We start from the raw sequence: 12,557 nt of genomic DNA, 5'->3' as shown, positions 1-12,557 counted from the left end.
ACTTCCTGTTTCAGTATAAATAACATCAACACATAAAAGGAAGCTGCACATTTCATTGGGTTTTTAAAACATAAACATTGTCTCAATTCAGACTCTTAGCACTTAGCACAGAGATCCATCAGTAAATAACGTACAGACCACTTGTGCTTGGCTAGACATTTGTTTAACTCTATGTGGAAGTCTTCTTTATCCAGTGATAGTTTGGTTATTATAAGGTCCTTCAGCTTCAGACCTCATAGGAGAACAAAGAGCTCTCTGTGTCTCTTTAAGACAACTGCAGCTGTTCCTGCAGGTCAGTGTTTTCTTCAAGACATACTGACACAACATGCTGAGGATCAACGGACATTATTCGCTGTGCTGATCAGTAGCTTATGCTGCTGAAAGTTATAACAAAAGCCAATACAATACATAAAAAAGCATTACAGAAAATAGCCTGAGCGCTGCTTCGGGTGTGCTGGTTACGCAAGGCCGGGGAAGTTTTGTTTTTGACCCAGTTTTCAGAGCAAGACAGGAAACATCAGGCAGGTCAATTTCTATTCAAACAGATGACTGCCAGCAAAGCAGGAAGACTGGAGGAAACAGAGGCGTTTATAACGTACCAATGAGGAAGAGAAGTGGAGAATAGTAGGGAGGGAGACTGTAGATTTGAAAAATAACAGATGTGAATGGTTGTTGTGTGATGATGGGTCAGTTTGTTTGGTAATTAAATGGTTTTATGGTTAGATTAAATCGTTTTTATTTGTTTTGTACACCCGAAACTCAATTAAAGGTGCAGTGTGTAAATTTTTAGCAGCATCTAGTGGTGAGGTTCCAAATTGCAACCAAAAGCTCAGTTCACAGCTCACCCCTTGCTTTTGAAATGCATAGAGAATCTACGGTAGCAACCACCAGACAAACATGTCATGATTGGAGACAACGTAATAAAAAAGTTTGTCCATTAAGAGCTTCTGTAGAAACATGGTGGCACAAAATGGCGACTTCCATGTAAGGGGACCCTCGGTGTACGTAGATAAAAACGTCTCATTCTAAAGTAATAAAAACATAACGGTTCATTATGAAAGATCTTTATATACCCCTGATAATATAGTTTTGTATATTATTTTGCATTTCTTTCAAGAGATCCTTCTAAAAATTACACACTGCACCTTTAAAGGGACAGTTCACCCAAAATGAAAATATTCATCATTTACTCATTGTTACACACCTGTATACATTTCTTTGTTCTGCTGAACACCAAGGAAGATATTTTGAGGAATGTTTGTAACCAAATCGTTTTTGAGCACCATTGACTTCCATAGTAGTAGTTTTCCTACTATGTAAGTTAATGGTGCTTTGTTTCCTGCTTCATTACAAATATCTTCCTTTGTGTTCAGCAAAACAAAGACATTGATACAGGTTTGTAACAACATGAGATTGAGTAAGTGATGACAGAATTGTCATTTTTGAGTGATTATATATTCATTTGGGATTATAATGGGATAATGATTGTAATGTCCAAGCATGAAAGAAAAAATTCTCCATTATAGATTCAGTCTCTGATGTGACGACAAAAATAAAGAACAGTTGTGAACATAGCAGATCCTTTCACCTAGATGTCTAGCATGTGTGTTCACTTAATTAAATGAGCTCAGTTATGGAGACGGTGGTGTAGTGTGCACGATTAACAATTTAATATCGAGAGGTTTCAGCATCACACTGGCCCACAGACACATACTCCATTACACACTGTTTTGTTGATGTCATCTAATTTAATAGCCAATTTAATAGTAATCATTTAGTAAATTAAATCGTCCAAAATTGGGTACTGTGACCGTACATACTGAATTAAAAGTACCTTCTTCTTGACCATTAAAACACTATAGGGCGGTTTCCTGGACAGTGTTTATCCCAGTCCTAAACTGAAATGCATGTTTGAGCTGCCTTAATTTAAAAACATCCTCTACCGACATATCTTAACATATATCAGTGCCATTGTTTTGTTGTAAGATGCACACCAGTATTGTTTTTGGTAAGGTAGAGTCCCCTAAACCAGTGGTTCTCAAACTGGGGGCCGCGAGATGGTGCCAGGGGGGCCCCAGTTTTATCACAGTTTATAAAATTAATTCATTTATCATGAATTCTGTGCAATTAAACCTAAAAAATAAGACTATTAACCAACAGTACTACTTCGTATCATTTAATGTGTTTTGTTTAATTAAAAGTTGAGTTTTAAAACAGTTTTTTGTCATAAATTTTCTTTGGGGGGGGGCCACGAAGGAATGCGCCGTACACAAGGGGGACGCACGCTGAAAAAGTTTGAGAACCACTGCCCTAAACAACAACTAGATTTTTCGGCAAAGTCCTTGGTGCACAGAGAATGAATTGGATAAACGACAACACACGTACCACCGTGGATCACATTTAAACTTGTGTTTAAACAAATGAAGCAATGACATGGATCCCAGCGCCCCCTAAGTGTGCTTCAGTTTTTTCATTTTTACATTCTGACTTTCACTTCCAATGTTTAGTTAGATTTTATTGATTTGCAACAGTTTACCATATTTTGTCCAAAGAAGTGGATTTTTTTAGACGTGAAGGTTTTTGCCAAAAAAGCTTGCATGCACTTAGTCTCGCGTAGCCAGACCTTCAATACTGATGAGCCGGCTGGCAACAAGTCAGTTATTGAAATAACCAGCCGCAACCGAATAGCATCTAAATAATCAACATTACTCACCATAGAACAACGTTGTGCACTTCATCAACAGCCACACCAATGAGACGCTCCCGTTAAACATCTGTTTGAAGCATATCTCTTCACTTTTAAACACATACAAGCAATTCAGGAGAACCAAACTTTTTGACTACACTAACTGCCTCAAGCAAAACTCTTGGACGTCTTTTAAAGAGTCTATGCTGCGAACTTTGCATATTTTTGAGAATCCAATGTTTAGCTGATCATGATAACTGCTTATTATTATCCACGTGAACACGACTGATTCTCTTCCTCAATGGAATGTCAAAGCTTTGTTTTCCAGGGACCGAAACTAATCGCGACACTCGCGTCTCCTGGAAATCCGGTTTATTTCAACCAATCAAATGACGACTTTAGACATTCTCACACGCTTTCCAGAAAAGTGTACGAAAAACATCCGACGTTCAGCCAACAGTTTGTGGGCGTGACGTCTGAGGCTGAGACTAGCTTCGTTCTCATTGGTAGTCGCTCCCGAAATTCGCTCGACATTTGCATGAAGTTAAACTTTTCTTAACTTTCTCGCGTCGCTGGACACGCCCATACGGTCACCAACGGTCACTTTCGCTCGTGTCGCCGGATGTCGCCCGGTTTCCATTGAAATGAATGAGATCGCGTCGATCTGTTACTGCTGGTTGCTGGCTGTCTGAATGGGGCGTTAGAGGGTTTTGCAGTAAAAGTCAAATTTGTTAAATTAAAAAAAATGACTAACATTACATTTGTAAAAAATAAAGGCATTTTCATTACTGACATAAGAGCCTAAAAAAATGCTTATTTACATGAAAACATGTCTGATGCTCTCAGAGGGTTTTGCATCTAAACACCTCATTTAGGTACCTAGAAATGAGCAGAAATCTCATACACTTGAAAAGGGCCATGCTGCTCAGTTTTCCAGTATTTTTAGTATAATTACTTTTTAATTTGGCTGCTCCTCAGCTCATATGGGACTCCTCATGGGATTGGACATACTAGTTATTTTGCTTTTCTTAATAAGAATAATTAAACAGACATGCAAAAAACAAGTCAGATTAGTGGGAACAGATAGAGTAGCTTACAGAAAGCAATAGAGAAACACACACACACACACACACACACACACACACACACACACACAAAGAATGTATTTAAAGAATGTAAAGGCCCAGCTTGATGCTAACTGATATTTGCATACTTTATATTACAGTATTTTCCTATAATACTATAAGTCGCTCCGGAGTATAAGTTGTATCAGTCAACAATGCATTTTGAAGAGGAAAAAACAAGTCGCAGTGGGCTATACGTTGCGTTTATTTACAAAATAATTTCACAAAATCTAAGCCGAAGAACAGACATGTAATCTGGAAAGGCAAGTTATTCAACTAAACAATAGCATACAGAACATACCTGAGAGGCTGAATAGGCTAAATTAACATAACAAGCCAAATCAATTTCAAAAAGGTCCCAAAGTCATTTTGCGTCACTGAATCCATTGAATTACATAAATATATGAGCAGCATAGATCGGACTCTCGTGGCTGTAAATGATAATGGTTTCTCTTGGTTCATATGAATTAATTTTGACGTATAAGTCACACTTGAACTTAAGTTCCAGGACCCGCCAAACTATGAAAAAAGTGTGACTTATCTGGAAAATACGGTAGGTGATTTTGTACACGGGAAATGTCACAGAAAGAGACAATCTGTGGTTATCATTTAAAAGATAAAACAAACAAATATGTATTTATGAATCTCTGAATAAAACAATAGGATAGGCTGGGATTTGAAATACAAACAATAAAACAATAAAATCACTTTCTATTGCTAACTGTCCGTTCGGTGTGACTTGTTACTTTGTCTTAACTAGTATAATAAGTGTGTCAGTCAAGCCGTTAAACTGGAATGTTGTTCTTTGGCACGAAGAACCAGTTCGTCATGTGAGGCTTTGCCTTATTTGCTACCAAACCTTTTTTAGCAAGGTTTCTGCAAACACCCATCACATGTGTCATACCATTCATAACCAAAGAATTTTAAAGGGATCGTTCACCCAAAAATGATCATTGTCATCATTTACTCGCATTCATGAATTATCCATTTAATTTCCTTTTATGGTCAAGCACATACATCTTATCAAGTGGCTTAAATGCATAAAAAATGGCTATTGTCTCTTCTGAGGTAAAATTCTGGGAATTAATTGAAATGAAACGCTACATCATGTGGGTTTTGCCAAAAAGCATGCGTAGTTGGTACATAAAGATTAATTCCTTCTCTAATCTCCTTTTCTCTTTCTTTGTAGCATGTGGCAAGAGCGTGAGCTGGCTGCTGGGTCGAGATGGAGACGTGCAGGTTATTGTCATCGGGGAGGTGGATGAGCTCAAATCCAGGATCATCTACTCAGGGTTTGGAGAGAGAAAAACAGCCAGCGTCCTCAACAATTCACAGTATGAGCACATCTTCAGTCATTAAAGCAATTTCAAAAGATTTGTTATGTTGTTAAGGGCGTCAAAATCATCTTTTAGGCCTGACCGATGATGTTATTGCATGTTTTGCATTTGTATTCTAGCAACCATCCTGGAACTTTGAAAAGCAACCTGGCAAACCGAACATCAGCAGAACCTGTACGATCAGGGCGGGAAAACCTTCCTCCCAAAGCCCGTTCAGGAGTTGAGTTAAACTTTAAGGTGTGTTTTACATGTGCATGTATGTACTTGTTTAGCTAAACATTTTCTCTACTCTTAAATCGGTGCCGGTGCGTATTGGTTCGTTCGTTTAGGCGCGCGTGTGTGTGTAGGTGACCTTCCTGTTGGTGTCATTAATCTCGGACACAGCCGAGGGGCAGCGAGACGGACTTTCTCCACAGGGAGAGTCATCGTTCAAGAGCCAAATAAATCACAGCCACCATCTCTCTCTCTTTTCACACTTTCCTATCCTCTTTTCCTCCTTTTCTCATTCCCTTAGCCTCTGTTATTTCTTTTCATTCTTTAAAGAACACACCTACCGCTGCCACCCACCTCTCCATCTTTCAGACGCAACATCTTTCTCATTTCTTTGTTCTTTATGGCTCAATCTATCTGATATGTATGTTTGCGTGTGGTAAGGTGGCTTCAACAAAGTTCAGAACTGACTGGGTTTTAACTAGGTGTAATGCAATCAAATTTTCAGTTTTTTTATTCATAGTGCTTTTTGACAGCCATCAGAGCTGAGTATGGATGTTTCTCTGTGTTTTTGCTCTTGCACTGCACTGCATTTAATGTAAAACGCATACTTTGTGTTTTTGTGAATCCTCATATAGACCAGTGTGAAAATAAATGTATATGCTGCTCCTAAATCTGGTTTGGTGCTGGTCTGGTGGACTTTTTTTAGCCATGCTTTACCTGGTCTGTTTAGTGATGCTGGTTGACCAAGGAAATCTTGCATGGTATAGTAGTTATTCTGGTTTTAGAGGGAAAGATTTGTCATGATATCAAGTGTTTCTCAACTTCCACAATGTCCATTTTTGATGTTTACTAAACATGAGGAGTAGAGTTTGGCTAAGTTTATGCTTGTGGGCAGTGCCGCCCAGGCCAGAGCTACAGAAATAAAAACTAAGCAATCAACAATTTCCTGTTGCGGCTTGCAAAAGGTTAGAACATGATGTGTTCAAGAGTGAAGTGATGTCATCCTTAATTACTGTCTGTGTGTATTACTGTATGTCAGACTCTCAAGTTGTGTGTGTGTGTGTGTGTGTGTTTGTGTGTGTGTTGTACATCCGACTCTCAAAGGTTGTGTGTCTGTGTGTTACTGAATTTCAGACTGTCATTGTGTGTGTGTGTGTGTGTGTGTGTGTGTGTGTGTATTACTGTATGTCAGACTCTCAAAGTGTGTGTGTGTGTGTGTGTGTGTGTGTGTGTGTGTGTGTGTGTGTTTGTGTGTGTGTGTGTGTGTGTGTGTGTTGTTTGTTTGTTTGTTACTGTACATCAGACTTTCACTGTGTGTATATAACTGTATGTCAGACTCTCAAAGTGTGTGTGTGTGTGTGTGTGTTTGTGTGCGTGTTTTGTGTTTTGTTTGTTTGTTACTGTACATCAGACTCTCACGGTGTGTACATTATTGTATGTCAGACTCTCAATGTGTGTTTTTTGTTTTGTTTGTTTGTTACTGTAGATCAGACTCTCACGGTGTGTATATTACTGTATGTTAGACTCTCAGAGTGTGTGTGTGTGTGTGTGTGTGTGTGTGTGTGTGTGTGTGTGTGTTTTGTTTGTTTGTTTGTTATTGTACATCAGACTCTCACGGTGTGTATATTACTGTATGTCAGACTCTCAAAGTGTGTGTGTGTGTGTGTGTGTGTGTGTGTTTTGTTTGTTTGTTACTGTACATCAGACCCTCACGGTGTGTATATTACTGTATGTCAGACTCTTAAGGTGTGCGTGTTTTTTGTTTTGTTTTGTTTGTTACTGTACATCAGACTCTCATGGTGTGTATATTACTGTATGTCAGACTGTCAATGTATGGGTGTGTTTGTGTGTGTGGTTTGTTTGTTTGTTACTGTACATCAGACTCTCATGATGTGTGTATTACTGTATGTCAGACTGTCAATGTATGGGTGTGGTTGTGTGTGTGTTTTGTTTGTTTGTTACTGTACATCAGACTCTCACGATGTGTGTATTACTGTATGTCAGACTCTCAAAGTGTGTGTGTGTTTGTGTGTGTGTGTGTTTTGTTTGTTTGTTTCTGTACATCAGACTCTCATGGTGTTTATATTACTGTATGTCAGACTCTCGATGTTCGTGTGTGTGTTTTGTTTGTTTGTTTCTGTACATCAGACTCTCATGGTGTTTATATTACTGTATGTCAGACTCTCGATGTTTGTGTGTGTGTGTGTGTGTGTGTGTGTGTGTGTGTGTGTGTGTGTGTGTGTGTGTGTTTTGTTTGTTTGTCACTGTACATAAGACTCTCGCGGTGTGTATATTACTGTATGTCAGACTCTCAAGGTGTGCATGTTTTTGTTTTGTTTGTTTGTTACTGTACATTAGACTCTCACTGTGTGTATTACTGTATGTCAGACTCTCTCTGTGTGCATGTGTGCGTGCGTGCGCGTGCGTTACTTAACATTAGACTCTTAGTGCATGCGTGCGTGCGTGCGTGCGTGCGTGCGTGCGTGCGTGCGTGCGTGTGTGTGTGTGTGTGTTTTACTGTACATCGGACTCAAAGTGTATGCATCTATTACTGCACATCAGATTCACTACACAGGTTGTACCCTATGTGCAAGGGGGAGATCTAGTCACCTTCTCTTTCTTGTTAAACTAAGGTGGGGGGTGCTCTAGGGTTTCCATGGCAACACGTGTGCAGCGAGCGTACTCGAGGGACGAGATGTGCTGGCCAGTGTTGCCAGACTATGATCCTTCACTTGCTAAACACAAACATCTGTTCCTGAACCTTCTTAGCACATGTGACTCACTGCCACCAATTAGGAAAGAACTGTGGAATAGTCACAGAAACTTCAGATCAAACCTTTCTGAGGGCATTTGAAGTAGAGAGGCTAATCATTTTAACACAAATCTTTCTCATATTTTTGACAACATCATATGTCACACAGATGCTATATTTGTTAGAGGGAAGGAAGAGTCATGTTGGCCCAGTCTGATGTCTCACTTTTTTTTACAGGAGAACATTGACAAAGAGTTAAGGACTCTGGCTCCCCCACAGGTGAGTTTTGGTATTGCTGCAAATAATTGGATAACTGAAAAACAGATCATCAGATGTCCATCAGTTTTAATGTCATATTTTTATTTGCTTCTCCTATTGCTCAGGTGTCAGATGAAGTGCTGCCATCATTACCTGTAGAAAATGTAAGTAATGTGTTTTGTACTTCTACTCATGAGTTGTATTTAAAGTTATGACACATACATTTCTCTTAATAAGGTACCATGAAAAATGTACCATGGGATTACAGTTAAGGTATATGATATTTAATGTTCCTTACACTAATAGACCTTTTGCGAGTGGAAATGAATGAGACACGAGTGAAACGAACAATATAACTCCCTAGAAAATGTCTTGTGCTGTTGAGTGTCAGAATAGGAATGCCAAAATGGATGACCTTCATTTTTATAGTATACCGTCGTCGAAGACACCATTTGAAGATAAACGTAGGTGTTTATGGGTGCAATAAGCCTTCAACCGGACAGACTGGAGTGATGAAATCATCTGAAAATCTTTAAAAAATTTGAAAAGAAAATAATTAGAGAAGATATCCGGTGTTCTGTCGAAGTCTGTTCCCTTTATGTGTCTCATATAGCGTTTTTATCACGTTACGTTTATAATTTATTTAGAAAGATTAAAGATTTGAATGAGTTCATAATATCAATAATATTACCATTTATTAAAGTTTTCATATTTTTTTCGTTTTCTATTACTTCTTTTTACCTTCTATCTTAGCTTATGTCTTCTTCCTCTTTGTTCTAAATTATGATGTTTACTAATTAATATATTAATATATAAACATAGCACACACACACACGATGTAAAGTGTTAATAATATATAAACAGGCCTATACAAATTAATTTGTATGTCAACATAACAGTTTTAGAACAAACACATAGGCTAAAAATATAAGGAAGAAATTGAAAACAGGAAATAATTAAATATTTAATAAATGATATTATAAAGAATACATGATAGTATTGCTCTTATAAGTACTTCAGCGATTCATACTTGATTTACCAATAAAGAACAATACATATACATTACATACATGCACACATATCAGAAGCCAAGCCATTTAAACTTTTAATTTATTTAAAAAATAAATGTAACTTGGTGAAAACGTTATAAGAAACATTACACTAAAGAGAAATATAGGGGAAACAGACTTCTACAGAACACCGGATCCATAAAAATCACAGTTAAACGCTAAAACAGTTCACACCCCTATTGCGGAGCCGTCACTTTCTGCCACCAGTTGGGCTCTGTCCACAAAAACGTCATCTCTGTTTGCAAACACGCAAAAGGTCTATAGTATAGTGTTTAGTTAATAACCGTTTTTTCCTTTATTTAATTAAAATTAGTGCTGGGCAAAGATTAATCGCGATTAATTGCATACAAAATAAAAGTGATTTTTTTGCATATTTTATGAATGTGTGCTGTCTGTAATTATTATGCATGTAAAACATTTAAATGTATATTTATTTATTTATTTATTTGAAGAGTTTCGTTGCAAAACGAGATAACCAACGTTTTTTTAATTGTTCAGAAATCTAGTTTTTTGGTTGTGCATTCCAATTAATATCAATTCAACTGCAGTTGGTTTGTTTAGATTTAAACCTTCATAACTTAAAAAATACAGCTAAGTAGCACCATAAAACAAAATAATTATATATAAATAAAGAAATGAATATATGTATGTGTGTTTGTGTGTGTGTGGTTAAATATACATAATAATTACACACAGTACACGCACATATATTATGCAAAAAATCACTTTTATTTTGTATGTGATTAATCACAATTAAACTTTGCACAGTAATTAAAATAAATGTCTTTTGTTAAAACAAATGCACATATTAATTTTATAATTGGGGTGCATTTGACAGCCAGGTATTCAAGGTATTCAAACAATGCTTAAGTCTGTGTCGTAATGTTTTCTCATGTCATAAACCACAGTTTAATCTGGTAAGTTGGCGAGTATAAAACCTATTTACACTTCACAATTACAAGTTAACTTTCATAATCGCAGGTTTATTGGGCACAGAGAGTTTAATTTACCACAGAGACTGCTGGAAAGTCCCTGGATCTACCAGCATTTATTGACAACAGATTTGGAATATTTTAGTCTTTCTGCAATGGGTTCTGAAAATCTGAGACAAAGATTTAAACTAAAAATTAGATAATAAAATTAGACCAAAAACACTAACTCGAAGACAAAAAATAAAGCACTATTGTAGGTCACTTATGAAATGTAACCTACTTTGTACAAAAGGTCGGTTTTCCTTGCTTCCATTGAAGCATAAAAGATGAGAAATTTCTTGAATCATGCTGGGATAACATGGATCATCAGGTTTTGCATAAACTACCAGAGTCCATTCCAGCTCCAGCGCATATTGTTATTAAAAGCAAAAAGAGAACAGACCGAAATGTAAGGAAGCATCCGTTTTTTCCATAAATAATGCTGATGTTTTGTTATAATGAATGAAAAAATGTTGTATTACCTTAAAAAAAGTAATTTATTTTTAACTTTTTTGCATTATGTATTTTCACTATTAGACCCCATTGCATCTTATTCTGCATCTGCTTTTTAATCGTGCCAATAAAAATGGGTCGGCATGTACTAGTCTGTCTTTTATATACTGACAGCATTCGTTGCGTTGGCCGCGGTGTAGACAGTGTCCTTGTAAAGGAATGGCCTCTTCTGAATGTTGGTGGTCTCTTCTGGCACTGTGCTTTGAGAGAAAGGAGGGGTGGGATTCAGAGCGGCAGTTCTTGTGCTCTCATCTGAGATCGGTTTACCCTCAGCTGTCGTTCTCTGGCACACTGATCACACCTGTTTCAGGCCCTTGACCCCCACAGCTGAGCACAACACACTGTGCTTTAAAACACAGTGGTAAACTAGTATTCCTGTGTGTACATTCATCTAAGACTGCAGCATTGTTTTGGCAAAATATCATTTTGGTCCTAGTGTAGCTCATCTGCAGTATACTCAAAGTTTCTGGCTTAAGTAAAAAAATCCCACCCTTAAGTCTGGGACCAGGTCTGAATTGACATTGCACCAACATTTAGTGACTAACAGGGTTCCCACGGGTTCTTGAAATCCTTGAAAGTTTGTGAATCTGGGGGGGGGGATTCAAGGCCCTGGGAAGTTTTTGAAAATATACATTCATAGATACAGGTCATTGAAAGAGCTTGAATCTAGAAGTTTTCTGTAAAAAATCCATATTATTCCACGTGTAGTGTAGGATAATGTCATAAAATTTCTAATTTGTTTTCTGTTTTTTAAACCATTTTCGCTTGGGTTAAGGGTTAGATTTCACATTTATTTAAGCAGGTTATTTAATATACAGGTTTCTCTATGTTTTTATCTATATTTAAGCCATGGTCGCTTGGAGTTAGGGTTAGAGTTGAGGTTTGGGTTAGATGTCATTTTTATATAACAAAAAGTTGTTCTAACCCTAAACCCAAGCGAAAATGGTTTAAAAAACAGAAAACAAATTAGAAAACAATAAATAAAACGTCACGAAACGATTCGCCATATAAGTGAATGGGAAGGACTGGCGTATCATATGCACGCAAAATCGGAATTTGGCGTATCTATTGCACGATAATCACACTGCGTGTCATTTGTACGCTTTTTGGTGAGAATGGGTTGGTTTGACACATGAAAACGTCTCGGGTTACGTATGTAACTGTTGTTCCCTGAGAAGGGAACGAGACGCTGCGTCTCCCTTGCCATACTTCCTGCATCCCTGTAACGCCGTCTTTGGCAATATTTCAGATAGCGATATACTTCCTGGCTCCCGCGTCACCCTGTCTTTGTCGTTAAGCCTCACCATTGGTTGAATTTGATATACACATTCATACGCACTAACCCTTGGAGCAAAGTGTCACCGCAGCAACGCAGCGTGAGTTCCCTCGAAAGGGGACTGTAACAATGTATCTTAAAAGGTAACACAATATAAACGATTGTCATTTTTGACAAAAAAATTAAAAAATATGCACTTTTAAACCACAACTTCTCATCTAGATCCGGTCGTGATGCGTCAGCGCGACCCCACACAATACGTCATGACATCAAGAGGTCACAGAGGACGAACGCGAAACTCCGCCCCAGTGTTTACAAATGTGTTGAAAGAGGACCGTTCCGACATTGTTGTATGTG

At 37.7% G+C, this 12,557-nt stretch overlaps 1 protein-coding gene across 1 annotated transcript in view; it reads left to right on the top strand.

Annotated features, from left to right (window-relative positions):
* LOC129423917 (uncharacterized) overlaps positions 1-12,557 on the top strand; it is a 28,467-nt gene that overhangs the window by 5,832 nt on the left and 10,078 nt on the right. Inside the window, exons 2-5 of the mRNA XM_073870985.1 lie at positions 5,007-5,144; positions 5,267-5,384; positions 8,350-8,391; positions 8,496-8,534. Of these exons, the coding sequence (XP_073727086.1) occupies positions 5,007-5,144; positions 5,267-5,384; positions 8,350-8,391; positions 8,496-8,534 (337 nt within the window). The remainder of the gene's footprint in view (positions 1-5,006; positions 5,145-5,266; positions 5,385-8,349; positions 8,392-8,495; positions 8,535-12,557) is intronic.

Source organism: Misgurnus anguillicaudatus, chromosome 9 (genome assembly GCF_027580225.2).
Source record: "Misgurnus anguillicaudatus chromosome 9, ASM2758022v2, whole genome shotgun sequence".
Lineage (NCBI taxonomy): Eukaryota > Metazoa > Chordata > Actinopteri > Cypriniformes > Cobitidae > Misgurnus > Misgurnus anguillicaudatus.
The sequence above is the reverse complement of the archived record's forward strand: the minus strand, read 5'-3'. Positions and strand labels throughout refer to the sequence as shown.